Raw genomic sequence first — 19867 nt, forward strand, 5'->3', positions numbered from 1 at the left:
TTCGCTGTTAAAATTACAGGTAACTGCCACAATATTATGACTATAACATTTCACCACTCTTTTATCATCAGAGATACTGTTCAGTAAACCACGACAAGCAAAACCGAGGTAAACATGTTTTCAGAAATGCCAGTTTGAGTTGTTGGACATGACCAGGCCTCTCTTAAAAGAAAACAAACGAGTGAAGTCTAACTTTCTGCAAGGCAGAGAGTCTGGTTTGTTTCTGCAAAGCAGAGAGTCTGCTGTGTTTCTGCAAGGCAGAGAGTCTGCTGTGTTTCTGCAAGGCAGAGAGTCTGGTTTGTTCAAACACAGGAGGAATCTGGCTTTTCAGGAAGTCAGATGTCAGCACCACTCCTTGGCCGAATCTGAGAGGCCTTTGTCTAGGTGTGTGTCTGTGGGAGTGAGCGGGGCACCCACGGCTGGGGAAGGGGGGGTTTGGCAGGGTGATCCAACCCTCCCCCGCCCGGCTCTTCACCTTGCGGCTGGTCGGGATGCTCATTATCTCAGCAGGACCTGGTCAGATCAAAGGCTGGGAAAGGTCAGGCATTCCACTGGGGCGACCCTGATGGCAGGCCTGGAAGGCCCTCTGATCACCCCATCCCGCCCCCTCACCCTGTCACTTAATCACCACGCTCCAATTACAACCCCAGGTACACCCAGACCACACCCACAGCCAGGCACCTGGGGAGAGCCCATCCCTCAAGTCACAGAGCTCAAACAGAGGACAGAGACATTTAATATCCAACTTTAGAACGCACTGAAAGCTAATGAAAACACAACATTGTACAGACCTAATGGTACAGTAGAGTAGAGGGCCTCTGTAGCCAATACAAGCAGACTGCATAGCCTCAGCACCCTTAGTCTGAGCCCTAGGTTTCGCCTAATGCAAGTGTGTGTCGGCAGTGACGGGACACGTATGGCTTTGTCCCACTGGGGCTGAGCGGAGGTGAACCCAGCAGGGGTTCAGAGGGCCTGGGTTGTTTGGGTACAGCCCTGCTGCGCACCAGGTGCACCTCCCTCAGCTCTGACCAGTGCGTCATAAGCTCTGTGGCTTCTGCTGTGCAAAGTGATCAGCCTGTAGCCTGCAGTGGCTAAGGTACATGACTGGGACCCAGAAGGTTGGTGGTTCAAGCCCTGGTGTAGCCAGGATAAGATCTGCACTGTTAGGCCCCGGCATTGTTGAACAAGACTGTCCCCTGCTTAGTCTAATCAACTGTAAACTGCTTTCGATTAAAAAAACACTGAAGAACACTGGTCGCTTAAGGGTGCAGGTGACATATTAGTTATGACACATGGTAAAACACAAAAAGATAAATGAAAATGGCAACCTCTTTAAACTACAGAGGATAAATATTTTCTTTGTGTGTCAGCTTGCTGACTATTAGCTTTGCAGAGCTGACAACAGTGCAGATTTTGAGGAGCCAGGCAATTAAAATACTGTCCCTCAGGCCCTGTAAACAGATGTGGAAAGTGAAACTGAACTCCAAGGTAAACATGACAGCCATTTTGTTTATCTCTACACTGAGTCAAGCAGCACCACTTTGAAGGACACACTTGGAAACCACACAGTAGCATTTAACAGGATAAGGTGCTGGTCGAATTGAACACATTCTGATCAGCTGCAGGTGTCTGAGGAGATTTATATTTTAAAAAATTCTGCACAAGCAGACAAGACAGTCTTCATATACAAAAGCGAAATATTGTCATGCACAAACCCCTAACGCCATATTGAACAGTGTAATCTGTTATGCAGGGACAACTGCAGAAGAAATTTGTAACCATGCAGTGATGACCAAGCAAAAAATCTTTCTGAAAGAAAAAAAAAGTTAAACTTCTCACACAGGGAAGACTGCGGAAAACCTTGAGCTAAAAAAAGCAAATGCTGAGGGATTCTGATGCTTGCCTTTAGAACCCACCAGCAGATGGATTTGCCTGCTACACCTTGATAGCACTCCCACTGCTTTCAGGCAGGTGTTCTCTCTGGCTGTCGGTTTGGATTTGCGAGCAGGTGGAAGGAGAAAATGGATGTTTACCTGCCCGGGTGACTCAATATTGGCGGTAGTGTTGAGTCTGCTCAGCTAAAGTTGGAAACGTGGTCTCGAAAATATGAGCCCAGAGGTAAATATTTAAGCTGGCAGTTCAACAGGGAGACTGGGGTGAACGATTACACTAGGGCAGCCTGAGAAGGGCTTGGTTTATAAGACTGGGGCAACCGCAATGTGGAACAAACCAAATGCCCAAATTAGAAGTCAAATGGGTAGGGAGGATACAGCCATTGTATACTGAGCAACCATCAATGGAGCAATTGTAGGTTTTTCACACACCTAATGGTGAATGCAAGTGGTGGAGGATGGCATGTAGTTTTACCTTTAACACCACTTGCATTCTGTTGGGGAGATTACACAGCGATCCTGTAATCTGTAAACCAGCCAGCACAAGGAATAATCCATATTCATCCCTGTCGTCACCATTATCATCATCCAAATCACAGGAATAAACATGCCTGTATTTTAATATTGAAGTAATTGTTGTGTATTGTTAGGCATAGATGTAATAATTCCTGACGTGATGAAACAAAATATGTTTTTTTACAAGAACTCTGGTCTTACTCATAGTCGTACATATAAATATTTCGATATCATGCAATTTACAATTTTATATCCCTTGATCAGGGATATGCCCACAGAAATGGGCTGAAACAAAACCCCACACATACTCAGTCCTGCACATAGGACTGGGCACCCCAGCTCTTGATGCTGTTCCAACAGTATAATGGTCCAGTAGTGTATAAAAGCACTTAAGAGAATACAGGCTTGATTTATGTATACATATTCTGTAGGGCAGCACTACTCAACTCCGCGTCCTGCGGGCCTCGGTGTCTGCAGGCATTTGCTTCAACCGTGCGCTACACCACCTGTTTTCACTAATTAGCTTATTATCTGAACCAGGCAGGTTAAATAATTACTGAAATCAGGTGGTGTAGTGCACGGTAGGAGAAAATACCTGCAGACACTGCAGCCCGCAGGACATGGAGTTGAGTACACTGGTGTAGGGAGTCCTGGAGAGAAGAGGTACTGTATACTTATCCTTGGAAGCCAGGTGAGCCAAATAGTACTGATAGTCTTTTCCATCATGGAAGAAACACAATACCAGGAACGTGATTCATGCACGTTTCCAGAAACCCCCTTCTCTGCTAATCATCACGAAGGAGCCCTCTTTTTCAGGAAAACAATTACATGTGACTTCCAGCTTGCCGACCTGTGCCGGCTTAACTACCTCCTGAGGGATTAACAGGCGAAATGCTAAACAACTGCTTTTCAGCACTGAGGGAGCCAAAGAAACCCACATCTCCCAGTGTTTTCCCAGCTTTGAAAACTTTGCTTTCGCAGAACAGAGTGAAACGAGTATCTCTGTAATCGCCTCTGAAAAAATGGTAATCCACAATATCTCCCCTCATGTGTATCTGCAGCACTTGTCCCAGCCTCTTGAGAGCAAGGCAGATACTGTCTCAGTTCATTGCTTCTGTAGGACATGAGGCTCATGAATCACAAACTTGTTTGAACATGTTCAGTACAGACCTGTTCCAGTTAAAAGGTGATTGGTGTACAGCAATGGCAGCAATGAATCAATGATGTTAAACAGCAAAGAGTAAGCAGAATACTTTTCATGCTACCTCCTCTTCCTTTCCTGGTGTATTTTGTACTTACTACTACAGTAAATACCTATCCCTATTACCAAGCATCTGCTGGTAATCTCATATAAAATAAAGTTTCACTCCAGTACTGCAATTCAGTTTTCCTCTGCTTCTTCTGTATTGAGCTTCCTGGACGTTTCACATACAATGCACTGATAGCATGTCTATCCTTTCACCCTGTACTCTAAACTGAATATAAACTGAGTCTATTCTGAAATTTAGACTAGATAAAACTAGGACAACCCTGAACGGTACTGCACTTAGACCCAGATACACTAGTGATTATCCTTTATCCCTGCAATCAAAAATAATTCTGTATTAAATTTAAGCCTTTTTACTAGAGGTTTTGGGTTTCTTTCTCTGAGGTTTTGGGGTTTATCTGTTTATTGTTTATTGTTGAGTAAAATGTAAGGTCAGCTAAGCTTGCTCAAAAATAAACAGAACCCAACATGGGTTATGAAAGGACAAGCACTGCTTCTCACATTTCCCAGAGGCACAGACATATTCGCTGTCAAAACCTTCTTGACAAGTGCCTCAACATAAAATAGAACAAATAGCAAGCAATCTATAAAGCTATGTTTGTGTGGCACACCTTTAAGAAATTACATGGCTTGAGGCTTGGTGCAAAGTATGTAAGTGAAGAAAATAAAAGGCAGAAGCAGAATGACCTTGAGGGTAGTATGGGCAGGAGAAACCACAGCATAAAAAGCCCTTGCTGGCCACATCCTACATGACTGAACTGTGCCCACCATCACTGGGTTGTGCAGAGATGCTGAGGTCACAGCCCAGCTAATGTCCCCATTTAGAGGAGGGGTAAGCCAGGACCCGAGCCGTCGCAGTTCAGAACCACCACAAGGCTCTTAGCTGCTGACCCTCAACACAAACATTCAGCAGGTCAAAAATCAAGCCCAGGAATGATTGTATTCATATTATCAGCTAAACAACACAGACAGAGAAATAAAGGTCATGTAACTTGCTACCATACCTTTGACCATGCAGTGGTAACTTTAATATACCATTTCCAAGGTAACATGCCCTCAGCCTGTTGACTAAAATGAAATAGAGCACCTTCAGTTACCATCAAAGAAGCTGATCAAAGAAGCACAAAGGAGCATGTATACAGGAGGCGTGGGTAAAGAAGGCTGTTGCTGAATATTTTAGTGTGTTTCATCACCTTGCCTCAAATTACAACTGAAAAAAAAAGATATTTTTCTTTCCTCTGACAACAATGACATCTCTCAAAGCTGGCAAAAATGAACCTCAAAAACTAGAATATGAAAAACACACAGCAGGTGGTTTTTTCCATATAAAAACAGTACACAAGTCCCGCAAAAAAGGGTCAAGCTGCACGAAATGCATGATCCCTTATCGACTGGCCTAAAGAGAACACAGTCGAGCTATTGAGTCAGAGAGGCTGGACCTGCAGGCCGTTGGCTAAATAAGGAGTAAATGGAGAGTAAATGAGGGGTAAGAAGGAGAAGACAACTTGACGCGAGTAGCAGAGAACACATGGACTGCAGATGTCTGGACGTGTCCAGCCGCGACCGCGGAGGGAGCGGAATCCAAACGGGAAGCACATTTCCACCGCTGACCCCAGAACCCGAGCTGATCACAGAAGCTTCTCTGAGAGTTCCTGGCACAGCTTGGCCTGCCAGCGGAACACGGCTTGGCATCCTGAGCCTCCTCAGGAGTTTTAGAGAGGAGGGGGAGAGGGTGCGGGGGGCGGGGGGAGGGCACTGGGAAAGCCGCCCGGCACACGCTCGCCAACAAAGGACACCCTCGCCGTCTCCGCGTCGACCTCTGCTTCGCGTGGCGAGGGGGGAGATCATCATAACAATAAATATGGGTGCATCTGCAAGTGTAATCACTCTATTGTGCTGTGATTTTCTGCTCTGTTGGACAGTGCACAGGCCCGTTTTGCGAGCCCCCTCCCGCCCCTCTCCTCTCCGCCCTGCGCACCCCTTTCCGTGGTGTCCTCCTGGCAGCGGGGAGAGATTACAGAAAACCCCGCTCCACCCTTCATCTCTCAGTCACTCAGGTAACAGACCCTCTAATCTCCCCGTGTTCAATTACACATAATTGCTTCAGCATAGTGATTGATTTCAGTCTGCAAAGGAAGAAAAAACACCCCACCACCCCCCCTTCCCCCCGTCCACCCACTTTTCTAATTCCCCAGCCCCCCCCCCTCTCTCTCTAGCTCCGGCGAACGGCAGCCAAGACTCTCCATCTACGAGGAGGCAGCAGGCTTTGAAGAGATCAAAGCCAAGGCCGCAAGCAGTGGTGCGCCCTGGGAATATGGAGCCTTTCAGTGCCTCAGCCCCATTTTCCAGCGTCATGTCGGATTGCAGCTGCATTGCATTCTGCCAGCTTTCTTAAAGCTCTTGGTTTTCACTCTGACATCAGTGAGCCTCCTCTTTCAAAATAAGGGCGGGGGGGGAATTAAGGAAAGGGGGGGGCAGTGAAGGGATGGAAGGAGGAAATATTATGAGGAGGAAAACAAAAAGGAGAAAGAGCTGAGGAAAAAGCAGGAGAGAGGGGGAGAGAGAGAGAGCAAGAGAGAGAGGGAAAGAGAGAGAGACAGACAGAGAGAGAGAGAGAGAGAGAGAGAGAGAGAGAGAGAGAGAGAGCTATGGGCTGATTTTTCTTTTCTTCACAAGTCCATAATTGGGCAGTTCAAAGGAAAGGGGGGAAAATCCACCATTTGTTTTCAATTCTGTGGCCGATATGAAAGGAAGAGCAAACTTTTATGGGTTTCCCTAAAATTATAAACAGGCTTTTCTCATATCCAAAGAGCAGCATGCTTTTTATAGTCGAGACCACACAAAATTAATTGATGGCTACCCCTGCACACACCCCTTCGCTCTCTTGTGCAGGCAGGAAGCGAGTGTGTGTGCACATGCTCACGCTGTTGTGTGTGCACGCGTCTGTGTGAGGGGTGGGGCGGGTTGAAAAAAAGTCAGCTAGCTTTGCATCATAACTGCGTAGGCCTAATATATCCATCTTTATACACCATGTTTCAGCACAGATACATATTTCAGATACATGTGCCATTCCACACCCACTGTGCAAGGAAATAATACTAATTTGAAAGCAAACCTCTAGTACAAGAGCATGCTTGCATGTGCACACACACTGACACACAGAAGCACACAACACAGATGCATCTAGTGTACACACAAGTACCCCAAATGACCCTGAGCCAAATCAACCAGCTGCATTAACTACTCTCTCACTTGTGCCTGGGCCTGGCACTGTCCAAATCTAAGGCCATCTAAGATACCTTTTCCATTCCCAAAATTTGACTCGTCACCTCATCTATAGCACTATAAAGACGTGAGGATGCACCAGAGCACATCTGTTAAGCTAAGAGTGCTCTGACATCCACAGACAAATGGTGGACCTCAGTTTCTCTAAAGTAGCAACTCAAATACAAAAACCCCAAATTGGCTCTGAAAGCAAGGCCGAAGTATCATTAAACCGGCATTTCCCTCCTTCACGGTTCAATCCGCCAACTACAGCTCTTCCACCAAATATCCGTGGACACTTCCAATTAAATAGCATGAAAGGGGTGAGTGAGGTATTACACCTGCCGAATAACTGGCCTCAGCGGACGTGGTTAAAAGCTGGGTTGTTTCCAGCCAAAAAAAACAGCGGTCAGGACTACAGACAAGGAAAGAATATGAACTCAAATAAAAATCAAATGCACAAAAGTAAATTAAAAACAAAATGGGACTGATAATTGTCACAGGATGAGTGTGTTTGTTCAATGAATTGGCCATTTTGAACACGTGATATTGGTCCATGTCTGTGACCTTCCCAGGCCCATAACAAGCCTTGTGTGAGAAAGCTGGCAGCGGCACAAAACCAGGCCGCCCCTCGCGCAGCTGTGACGAACCAAGGAGACGGCGCACAGCTGGGCAGCCATTGTGACAGGGGACAGAGGGACACTCCAGCCGCCCCCCGTTCTCTGCAGGCTGTGAGGCTTACCGAGCACCCTCCCTGGCAGGCAGCCCTTAGCCAGCTATCAGGGCCGATGGTGCGAGGACCTCAAAGGGAACAAAGGAAGGAGGGCGAGGAGGTACACGGCTCATTGAGCTCAAACTGCGCGGGTGGAACAGTGAACGCGTCATGGTGGCTCTAGCCTCGATGACGTCTCAGAGAGGAGCACGCCCCTAGATAACGCAGTAGATTAACGCTGACGCACACACCCGCACGTCTATACCCCCCATTTTCTCACAAACCCTCAAACCCTTGTGGGAGCCCACGCTATCTCACACACAAAGACAAACCCCCATCACCCCCCCCGCTGCAGAGGGAAGGCCTTCAGCAGGTGCTGCTGTAGTTTGGTATGGGGGTGGGTGTGGGGGTGGGGGCATCTGTAGGAGCTTTCCATTCTTAATCTCCACCCCCCTGATAAGGAGGATTGGAGTGTGCCAGGCCCACACACACATGCACAGACAAACACACACCGACCCAGAGACATGCACAGACAAGTACAGACAAACACAAAGAAACTTGCACAGAGACACCGACACTCAAGACAGGAAGAAGATATTTCTCAGCAGTCAGTTTTGATACGCTTCTTTCAAAGGCATAAAATGTGATTACAGAGTGTGCAAGGCATGTGCTCACAACATAATTTAAATACAAAGACATTTTGTCCACCAAATAGAGGGTAAATGCACTATTTAATAATAATGGCAACACCTAATATAAATATATATATATATACACACACACACAGTGTAAGGTACAAAGCTTTGAGGTACACTTTACACAGCATCACACAATATTCATAAAGGCCTGCACTTTCTTAGCTTTCTTCACCCTTTCTTGAAGTCTAGCTTCAGTCCACACAAGGAGGACTGCTAAGAAGTGACCTTTCTGAAATAGACCACTGCTATTAAAGCAGGGGCAATGTCTAAATCTTAGTTTTGGACAGAAAGTTGCCAAGCTCACTTGGTAAAAATACTTTTTGATGGTTTTGGGAGAACTTGTTTTGAGTTAATTAATTTCACAAGAGTCTCATTTTCTGAGACAAAACAACAACAGCACCACACCAACACAACCAAAAAAGAGACTGCATAGCAATTAACAGCAATTCTCTATTCAGCACACAATGTACTCAAGTGCATATTTCCTACAACCACTTTGCAGGCCTCAGGCGCTAAATGTCTGGGGATAGTAACTAAACAGACACCCCTCGTCAACCTCAACATCTGTATTTTCAGGCCCTGTGCACATGACTGCATTTAACACCTGCGTGTCGCATTTTGTGCACAAACGTCCCCATATGCTTTGAATAAAGGGGCAGTGCACAGTGCCGCCTCCTGCAGTAAATGCACATTCATTGTAGGGCGATGCAGCTGTGCAGGACACTTGTGGGTGGCCCTTTCTGAGATGGAGAGAGGCAGAAGGCAGTGAGAAAGCCCATGGAAATCAGACATCCTTCATCTAATCAGAGGCTTCAGCCTTGTAAGTACTGAGGGGGCTGCAAAGTCTAATCTTGATTGTGAAGAAAAGTCTTGGGTTAAATAATATAATCAATTATCATTTAGGTTCCAAAGTCATAGCTGGGCCTCTTACAAAAATGATGTGCATGACTGTACTCATTGTGCATGACATTCACCTATCTGTCAAACAAACAATTATATCACAATATAATATTTACACTCTAAGAAGACATGTGTCATTAGTTCTACACAGAGTGCTTTGACACAGGTTGTGTTAGTTCTGAACAGTTTTGACACACAATGTGCAAGAATTCTCTAGAATCAGTTGACACATTTATGTGTTGGCCACTCAAAATCCTTTAAAAAATATATATATTTATACTTCTTCTGAATTTTCATTTTCCAACTAAAATAAAAAAGTTTAAATCTTTGCGTTGCCCAATCACAGTCGTTGAATCTTCAAAGGAATGGCTTACACATTTACTGTGTCAGAATCAACACAAAAATGACACATCTCTTCCTAGAGTATCCTTATTATAAGCCTTGCCCTCATTGCTCAAAAATAATGACGGGGGCTCTAAGACTGCGAGGCATTGAGAAATCCTGCACACAGCAATAACATAGCAACACACGCTACGCACATTAAAAAGGCACATGCTTGAGATCATGTGACTGTGTCACAGATGTTGTTGAGACCACACTGCAACGATTACACCTAAAGCCAGCGTCTGCGAGCGGGCTAAACCCACAGGACTCGGATGAAAGCGAATTAACGGCGGAGCATAACGCATGCTGTCGCGACATGCCCGGGTGTAGAACCGCGCCGCGCCGGCGGGAAAGAGGAGAACTCGGACGGTCCGGCACAGCTGCCGAGGATACGCTCGGCTGTGGAAATCCCTTTTCCGTACAGCAGGGCTTGCGATTCCACGGCGAGCGGAGTGCGGCTAAATCCGTCACGTTTCACATCAAAGAGCTGAGGAGGTTTACTCCGCTCTCGCTCCACCTGTGCTGCCTGGGCCAAAAGACTTCAGACAAACCACGCAAAGTGCTTTTCAGTGCTTATTCATTTAGGCTGAGAATCGTGAAAAGTGCTGATTAAATTACCATGAATGAACCCGTTTTTGCCATGTTAATTCACACCATTTTACTCTTAAAGGATTCCATAAATACATTCAATATTCTTCGCATTTAAATATTATCATCTACCCTATCGTATTCAACCTTCTTGGTGCAAGTTGGGCTGTTGTAGCCTACCGAACATGACCATTTACAATTTCCAGGGAAACAATTCAGTTTATCAAGTTCTGAGAACCAAAGAGGAGCATTATGATAAGAGGACAAAACTGCACATCTTCTGGTTACACTCCAAAAGAATCCTGCCTTACACTCAAGTTGTATTTATTTTTAAAGTAACACAAATCCAAGCAAAATGGTACTTGTTTTGATATATGAGTGTACTTCTCAACAAAAAGTGTGACACTGACAAGTACCCCCTCACAAATTCAGCATAGGTATCAGTGCTTTTGATTACCAGTGCTTATACTAGATTTGAGTAGACTTGTTATGAACGTGCAGTAGTCTGTATTTGTTCACTACTGTCTACTACTATACTGAACAATAAGCCGGCAGCTTTGTGTCAAAGTACATGACAATCATAGCCCTGATCTTGACCTGGAATCTTTCTATGAAGAGGAAGCACAACACAGAATAAAAAGGTGACTTGTATATGATGTCTTAATACACACAGCAGCCTGAGGCTTGGTGAATCAGAAGATATGTCAGTTAACCCAATATCTAAATGACAAGACATTTGAAAATACAAAGTGTTTAGTGGTGGAAGTGAACCGTATGCTGCCATTTAAAATCACACTTCCTGTGAGATCAAACTACTGAAAAAAGCAGATGTAGATAAGCTAATGCCTGATGAAAATTAAACTGTCCAAGGAAAAGCTGATAATTATAATTGCTTTTTTTTTTTTAAATGGACTGCTTCTGCATCTCAGCTTCCAAAATAATCGCAAGTTCCAAAAGCTGATGATTTCCCAGAGAGCAAATCTTAAGATGATCCTTTTTTAAATGGATTTTCAGGGAAATACTATAGATCGTCCTGTTAAAGTATGTTACAAAACATGTATTTTAGGACAGTGAAGACCACATGCTGAGAGTGAAACTGTTCGCTCAAATCTTCCCAAAGTGCAATGACTGCTGGCTGTGAACAGATGTGTTCTGGAGGCATCGCTGTTTCTAAAAGCAGAACTTTTGCCAGCCATTGGTGAATACCTTTAACTGTTCAGCCAATCAAAGAAGGAGGGTGTAACTTAAAGATCATGTGAGCTTCCATATGAAATCAACACTAGAGCCAAATACTGGCAGGCTTTTCACCATTCACTTTCCAAAAAAGGAAATTCAGGCCATCAACAGATGGTTTGACTGAACCTTTGAAAATCATTACAGGTACATTTCAAATCACATCAGCAATATGGCTACTATATCTGAGGTAGCCTCCACTACATCTGGTGTAGCGTCTTGACTAGACTGTGGTAAACTATTTAATGTGTAAAGACATTGTTCACTCAAGGATAACAACAATTGTCTGGGTTCATAATGAACACTGGGTTGAGATGGTCACAGTTTCTGATTTGTGTGCAAATGTGTATCAGTAAAGTGAAATCTCTGTCTCTGACTATTTTGTTTTTCAGTAATAATTTGCAGAGAAAAATTAAGGCAAAACAGCAGCCTGGTTTGGTAATGACGCTAGTGGAAATAGATCTGACCTTGAAAATAAGCAGAACCTGCCTTTGATCTTACTTATCACTGGTGTTACAGACCCCAGGTGTTGTATGCTTTTCAAAGATAGTATATGACTAGTGGTGACCACTTCTGCAGTTCTACATCAACTTTGTATATCCATTTAAACATATCTGATTTACACAGGAATGAAAGAGATATTTGTCACAGCGCACTGCTGGCAGTGGCCTCCCAGCCATTAGAGGGCAATGAATTTCACAAGACCACCAACCAAAGAATTTCCACTCTGAGCTCAAGATGGCAGTCATACCCGGAAAGGGTAGCCTACAGCATTACACAGTGTCCAATCTCTAACCTGCTTGATTGAAACAACATGAAGAATGTGCATGCTCCTGTACTGCCATTGTAGGCAGACTGATGAGTTAGGTACCCGAAAGAAAGGGTGTGGCAGCTTGACAGACAGAGGGCACTAGGGCACGCTGGATGACTTCAGTATATAAAAGGTAATTTGTGTTGTTTTATATCCTGCTGAAAAAGTTCAGACTACCACAGCATCCCAACTGCAGAAGCCAGTAAACCATGAAACCACATGCCCAAAAGGACTCATTCACTAAAGTCCCTCTGGCCTCCAAAATGGCTCCCAAATTAATTTTCTGGTGACAGGCATTTTCTTATGTAGGAACCATCATTTGTGCTTTGGGAAAATCACTGAACATGCATTATCCTTTTTTGTTCAATTATCCTATACAGCTTTTCTCCATGATAATTCCAGTGAACGGATGCAGTTGAGTTCCAATAAAAAGTAACTGTATATACACAGTTACATGCAAAAGTATGGGGGCAGTGACAGTTGTTTTGGCTCTGCAATCCAGCATAATGGATATATATTTTAATAATAAATAATGAACAATGAATATGTGGTTGAAGTACAGACTGTCAAAATTCATCAGATAATCGGCTGCTCAGCTGTTTCTCTGCAAGCTTTCGTCTCGTCTTTGCATAATTAGTCCATGCACAAGACAGCTAACAAAAGAGTCTAGAGTTCATTCTAGGTGTGAAATTTGCATTTGGAGTCTGCTGTTGTTGTCTCCCCGCATGAGGACCAAATGTCATACTCAGTTGTAAGTCACAACGGCCAATTTCACGTAAATCGATGTTAATGTAAATATTTTCAAACATGGTTTGGTGGCATTCAACGGGACACAACTTGTTGATATCTGGAGTAGAGAGATAACTTTGCTATTGTTAGAAAGCTTAATTCTTCTACATTCTTCTCTTTCAATTTGTTTCTAAAACTCAAAATGCGTTTTGGGGTGAATACGACTGACTTTGATAGAGCAGGTCAAAAATAAGTGTCAATGAATCAATAAAACAGGCCATTTTGTTTTAGTGATGTATTTGATTGGTTTGTTTCTTCTGATTTTTCAGTATAAATCAAAGACATAACCAAAATATTGGGCGTATCAAAAGCAATTGTTTGATACACTGGAAGAAAGTACACACTGTTGAGCTGATGTGTCTACCATAAAGAGAAAGCTACCCCAGCATAACCTCTGATGGTTAACCACGAGATGCAAACCACTGATAAGCCTCAAAAACAGAACAGCCAGGTTTGATAAAAAAATTAAAAAATTTAAATTAAAAAACTACATCACTCAACTGTAGAGTTGTGGATCGTGTGGACAGATGACAGAAGTATTAACCTCTGCCAAAGTGATAGAAAGAGGAAATTGTGGAGAACGTAAGGAATTACTCAAGATTCAAAGCACCCCCTATCTGTGAAACACGATGGAAGTAGTGTTATGGATTGGGCATGTATGACAGCCACTGGAACTGTCCCACTTGTCTTCATGGATGACATTACTGCTCATAGAAACAGCAGGATGAATTATAAAGTGCACAGAAACATGTCATCTGATCAGACCCAACCAAATGTCTCAAAACTCATTGGACTGTGCTTCATCTTGCAGCAGGACAATGACCCCAAACATACTGCTATGGGTACAGGCCTGGCAGAGAATCCCCAGGAAATGAACCCAACGTTTACTGATGGCTATGGATTGCAGACTGCAGGCAGTCATCAAATGCAAAGGATTTGCAACCAAGTACTATGATGACTTAATTTCAGATTATGCTAATTTGTCCAATTATTGTTGTCCCCCTAAAATGGAGATGCTATGTATAAAAAGGGCTGTTATTCCAACATGGTTTATTTTATATTAAATTTAAATAATGAAAACTGACAGCCTGCACTTTAACCTCATGTTTATTGTTTTATTTTAAATCAATTTTTCTGTGTGAGTACAAAGCCAAAACCACAAAAATGTCATCACTATTCCAACATTTTACATTTAACTGTATGCCACTTATTGCCACAGATTGCTCCTGTTTTGTTGTAGTCTTCAAATACCTATTTTCATCTGCAAAATTACAGTATTCCTAACCTACATATTGTACACCTACAGGCAAACAGTGAAACAGGAAATTACATTTTTTAAATATAGCAAATCCACCATAAAATTATTCACAGATTCAGATGAATAATTTCAGTTTAATTCAAACTTTCCAAAACCGTTCATTTATATATGTGCCATGAAAAATTCATCAGCTAATTTGATACCGCCAAAGGATTTGAGTTTTGAGCGATAACAAGGAGAGAAGTCTCCCCTAAAGCTCTCTGCTAGAGGGGGGCAAAGAGACGGCATAGCTCCTGGCTTTCAGAAGCACCAGGCCATGGCGGGTCTGAGTGTCTTCCCAGCACAAAAAAAGCAGAGAACAGGATTAGGTTGGACAGCTGCTCGCGTGTTCTTTTTTAAATCTGCCTTTCATTTGTTGGAATCACACTGAGAATGCATGCTGGAACTGAGCAAATTGGGAATATGGAAACAGCCAACATTGCAACCAGCAGCTCTCCCAAAGCAACAACAACATGGGGAAAAACACACGACCGTGCATGTAAACCTGTATGTTTCTCTCTTCACAGTGAAAAGTAGGTTAGAATTATTTTCTTTGAGGTTATATTTTCATGTGACTACACTCTTAATAGACAGTAAGATATAATGTAAATTCAGAGATGTCTAGATGTGCTGTACATGTACTGTAACATTTTCTTCAGTGAAAGTTAATCTTTCATTGTGTGTATATATATATTCCCCTAGGTGCTCTCCCACTGTGTGATCAGAGCACTTGTTACCATCAGTCAATCATGTATCCGGACAGCATAACGAAAAAACCTCACTACACTGGATATAAGAAGAATAATGAAAATGTAACACACACACATGCACACACACACACAAGAGGACTCACCATTCTGGGCATTGGTGGTGAAATGGACCCGTTGTTCATGTAAGAATCATTGTTCATGTTTGACATCATGATGTAGCCTGGATAACCTGTGTAAGGATGCCCTTTACTGTAGACATCTTGGTGCTTCCCTGAAAGAAGATTCAGTCATATGGAATAGATGTAGATGGCAAGAGAAGAAATTGATTACAGTTCAAATATGTACCTATACCCCTAAAACCCCCTGGAAAGAAATAATATATTTTAATATTATTCAAGTATTCCATAAAGCCACCTCCAACTTATCCTAATAATTCTCGCATAAGGGGAAAAACTTAGGGCAAACAGGAATCAACATATTACACTTTTTATTTGTTTCTTGTCAAACTGCTCCCTTTCACGTTTAGGGGGTAGGGTCATTATTCCAGAAAACAATAGTGGTGCTCCATGCCAATTAGGAGCAATTAAGGGGAACACACAGATCATGTCAAAAAGACGAGGACACCCCACTGTTCGCCATGACCTTTGACCTGAAAGACACTTGCTCCCAGAGCCCAGCCCTCCCCATCTGAGAGGCGATCGGCGTCACTCCCAGAGGCCGTGGGCCGCCTCCCAAACTGGGCTCAGTCTAAGGCTGTCCTGTTTTCACACCACAGGAGGATGAAGAGCAGACCAGCGTTCTGACCTGCTGCTCTTCTCCGCTCGAGGGTGAGGAGCTGACAAAAGCACCAAACGCTCCCTGCACAGCAGCCCCATGTTTTCAGTCACAACACCAGAGGTGTTTGTGTGTGGGGCGGGGTGGGGGCACACTTTGCACTACTCTGCCTTCTCCCAGCCTGGGTGAAGAGCAATACAAGTCACTCCTTTTAGGGTTTAGAATTTTTTTGTGCCTGTGACCAGGAAAATGTGATAATTTACTATGCGTATAACTATTCAGCTTAATCCTCAATAGGGCATTGCAGTACTGACCCAACAGTATTAGTGATACTCCATATTAACCATACTAGTTCCCATCCATAAATGCTAAATGCCAATTCAATTAACAGCAATCAAATCAACAACTAATCAACAAATAAAGGCCAAATATCAGGTCAAAAAAATCTCCCCAAAACCAAAACAGAGCTAATGCTAACTATGCGTATCCTTATAATATAATTAAAATGGTATGTATTGTGTGGATAATGCATGCCAGTTTGACACTGCAAGACCTGTGTTTTATCTCCATGTATTTGTATTCATTTCACAATATTCAGCTTAAATCTGAGTGTTCTAGTTCTACAACTCAAAACAGTGCCAAGACGGTGCTATTCAGTAGCTTGTAGTTTCATTTGCCTATTGGTATTCCAATTGTTTCCATTACAATTTAAAACTGGTAGTGTGAAATCTATGCAGGAAATTATAAAGTCGCTTTGACACACAAAACTAAATGTCTAGATGTGAAACATTTTTAAGTGGTGTCATTGAAAGTGGATGTTTTGCTGGATAATTCAGTAATAACATTTGTTTGAACTTACCATTGTCAGGATGGTCCCTGTGTTTTTCATGGTATGAATCCTGGGGTATTTGAGAATGTCTATCAGCCTGTTTGAAAATAGCAGAGAACCCTGGTCATTTTGTTAGTAAGACACAGAAACAAACATTGACATGCAGCAAGAACTTTGGGGGAAGGTTGCGGTTTTAGTCCACCTTGGAGAAAACGATGGCGTCGGTTCAAAAATAAATAAAATGGAGCAGAAATAGTATTTCCACAAAAAGCAAATCTTAATTAGATTGAAGTCTAAGAGCAAACAAATCGAAGGTTAATTGTTCACAAATTCACAAATTGTCTGTGGCATTTATGTAAAAAGGTGGAAAATTTATGATTTTTATTCCTTCATATCAGCCACTGTTTCACACTGGCAGAAGAGGAAAGGCCTGCTATATACCAGATCATAGAAACATCCAGGCAGCAGTTTCCTCCCTCCTTCTTCAATCAGAATGTCTAAAAAGCCTTCCCTGTCAGGGTTCATTTCCCTTAGGGTGCCTACCAGCAGAGTCAGTGAACTTTACTGGATTCATAGTTAATATTCACCCTTTCCCATTTTCTTTTCTAAAAGCAGTTAATGAGGTGCAAGTCAAAATAGAATTAATTCCAATGACGAACGTTCATACATAGGCTGCAATAGGGTAGCTACATAATTATTATTGTCATACCACCAAGAACTGACGACTAGGCCATAGTGATAAAGTTAAAGTTTTCCCTACTTAAAATTGTATTTAGCAAAGCAGATTTCCCTATTACTGGTATTTTCGTCTTACAAAAAAAATTAATTCACAAAGCTTTAGAGTTGTTGACTAATTATAAGAATAAAAAATGGCTTAACACAGCAGACACACCGGTCTGGCCATATTATTCGAATGTATGTCTTTTTGGTACCAAGACAAACAGAAAATAAGCTCAGTGCATATGGGCCAGGTAGCCTGCTGTATGTGGGCGTTACGGGATAGGATGCTGGTACTAGTTCGCACGCGCCAGTTTTTGCACAACAATGCTCGTTAAAAAACCTTTATTTACTTGCACCAAGCTAGCTATTCTGTTTAAAGTACTGCATGTGATTTCTTCGCAAACCTCTTTCCTAAATCAAAATGTGAAGTGTATGCCTACATAAACAATTTAAGTGACCATTTGGATGTTGTTTTCAGACAGAGACTCAACAACAAACAAAAAAAATAAAATGAAAAAATTGCCTAGGAATTGCAATTTAAATAAAAGCCGGTATCATCTTGCCATTGCATACGCTTTGCTGCCTAAATAATATACAAAACAATGGAAGTATTAACTTTCAGTACTTTAACTATGATCCCCATACCATTAAAAAAAATAATGTGGAATGTTGTTAAATCATTACTGTTGAACTTAAATCTGGTCTTTAAAATGCATCTTTATTTGTATTAATATGTTAAAATGTTGCATGTGGAAATTATGCTTCGAAATCTCGTTCCAATGCCCACATTTGTTTGTGCTAAATAACAGGCTACATTGAACACATGCGTTCATTTTTTATTTTAAATCGTCGTTGATTTATTTAATACAACACCTCAAATAAACATATTTGTGCTTTTAGAATATATAATTAATTTCTGGAAAATCTGAAATTCGGGTGTTTGTTTCGCGCACGTGGGTTTTTTTATTTTATTTTTTTCATTATTTTCTAAGCGAATGATTTATTTTTTTATTCAGTATTAAGTTTATTTGAGAAGAGAAACAATTGTGTTTTGAACAATATGTAATGACGATTGGCGCAGTACCCCTCTTGTTTGTTGGACCTTCATCTCCAACGATATATTGGATTATCATTAACACTGCAAAATGAACATTCCTTTTACTTATCAATGCATCAAATTCAATCCACTCACGTCATGGCTGTTGCTGTTTGAGTTCGTCTCCGACTCGTTCACTAAAGATGACTTGATATCTGCCAAATCCCCTTCTTCCTCCGAGTGACTTATTTCGGCGAATATCTGCTCTTTATGTGGATCTCCTTCGTCTTTGAAAGGGATCATTTCATCGGTAGCACAAAGTTCTGGATCCCCGTTGCCACCTCCGCCAGCTAACTGTGGCATTTTGGTTTTAAAAAATCTAATTCGCTCAAGTAAGGCACCTCTAATAGTGTTGTTAATGTATCTAAATCCCCCAAAGAAACCGAAAAACTTGAGTAAACGAAATGTTTGGGCACTTTCGTGAGTGTTTCGCGAGTGAGTGAGCAGTCTGTAGTGGGCTGCAAACACGCGTCTTCTGTTTTGACTAGAGAAACAGGAGAGCTCTGTGTTATGACTCTCTCTAAGTATTGCGGATTTTTAAAGAAGTCAGAAAAAGAAATATCCGACACATTTGAGTTGCCTAGTCGGCGGTATTTGCAGCGAAGTTAGAGCACATTCATTGTGCAGGATTCTTCTTTTCGGTCCTTAACAATTTCAAAAAATCATAAAAATTTGACTTGACCTTATAAATTACAGAAACAGGCGAGTGTTGTTTGTTTTTCTGGCGGCCCAGGAAAAAATAAACAAGCCATTACAATAAGTGAAACTTAGAATATTTTCCATTCGATGCTCCGGATGCTCATATGTCTCCTCGGTGAAAGAAAGGGGGAAAAAGAGAAGTAAAAAAATGTTTTTCACAAGCGACTCTGAAATCCCGTCTTCCTCTGTTAAATAGGCTACACCGTAGTCTGCTGCTATTTATTTAATCTATTGAGGCTAGACTACGTTAATGAACACTACCGAATTTACGTGATATATCATGAAGTAAATCTAGGTCATAAAGTAGTAAAAAATACAATATTTTCGATGCTTTACAGAATTAGTTATGAGGCAGCTCCGCTCCGTTAAGTAATGTAGCAGTTGTGAGTGTGTCAGTGAATGTAGCTCTCTCTCCCCCCCTCCTCCGTTCTGCGTCTTGCTATGGCTGTGGGGGTAAAGATGAAAGCGAAACCGCCGCTCTGATTGACACCACACCGATTGACACTCCCGAGAGAGAGAGAGAAGAGAGAGAGGTTTATAAATCGCACACGGCAAACGGGTAGACAGGAAAAAGAGCAATGGGCGGAGGGAGCGGTGTGTATGAAGCTAACACCAATCAGTAGCAAATTACCACGATGATGTAAAAAAAGAAAAGGATGAAGTTGAGTTTACTTGTATTGCCTACTTT

The 19867-nt window shown here is 42.4% G+C and overlaps 1 protein-coding gene across 4 annotated transcripts in view; it reads right to left on the bottom strand.

The window, feature by feature from the left end:
• Positions 1 to 19610, bottom strand: part of lef1 (lymphoid enhancer-binding factor 1) — a 42731-nt gene extending 23121 nt beyond the window's left edge. For all 4 annotated transcript variants that reach the window (XM_061246686.1, XM_061246685.1, XM_061246687.1 and 1 more), the window contains exons 1-3: positions 18577 to 19610; positions 16695 to 16761; positions 15205 to 15332 (exon numbers count right to left, since the gene is read on the bottom strand). In XM_061246686.1, the coding sequence (XP_061102670.1) occupies positions 15205 to 15332; positions 16695 to 16761; positions 18577 to 18783 (402 nt within the window). In that variant the 5' untranslated portion in view covers positions 18784 to 19610. The remainder of the gene's footprint in view (positions 1 to 15204; positions 15333 to 16694; positions 16762 to 18576) is intronic.
• Between the last annotated feature and the right edge of the window lie 257 nt (positions 19611 to 19867).

The sequence above is a fragment of the Conger conger genome, chromosome 6, assembly GCF_963514075.1.
Source record: "Conger conger chromosome 6, fConCon1.1, whole genome shotgun sequence".
Taxonomy (NCBI): domain Eukaryota; kingdom Metazoa; phylum Chordata; class Actinopteri; order Anguilliformes; family Congridae; genus Conger; species Conger conger.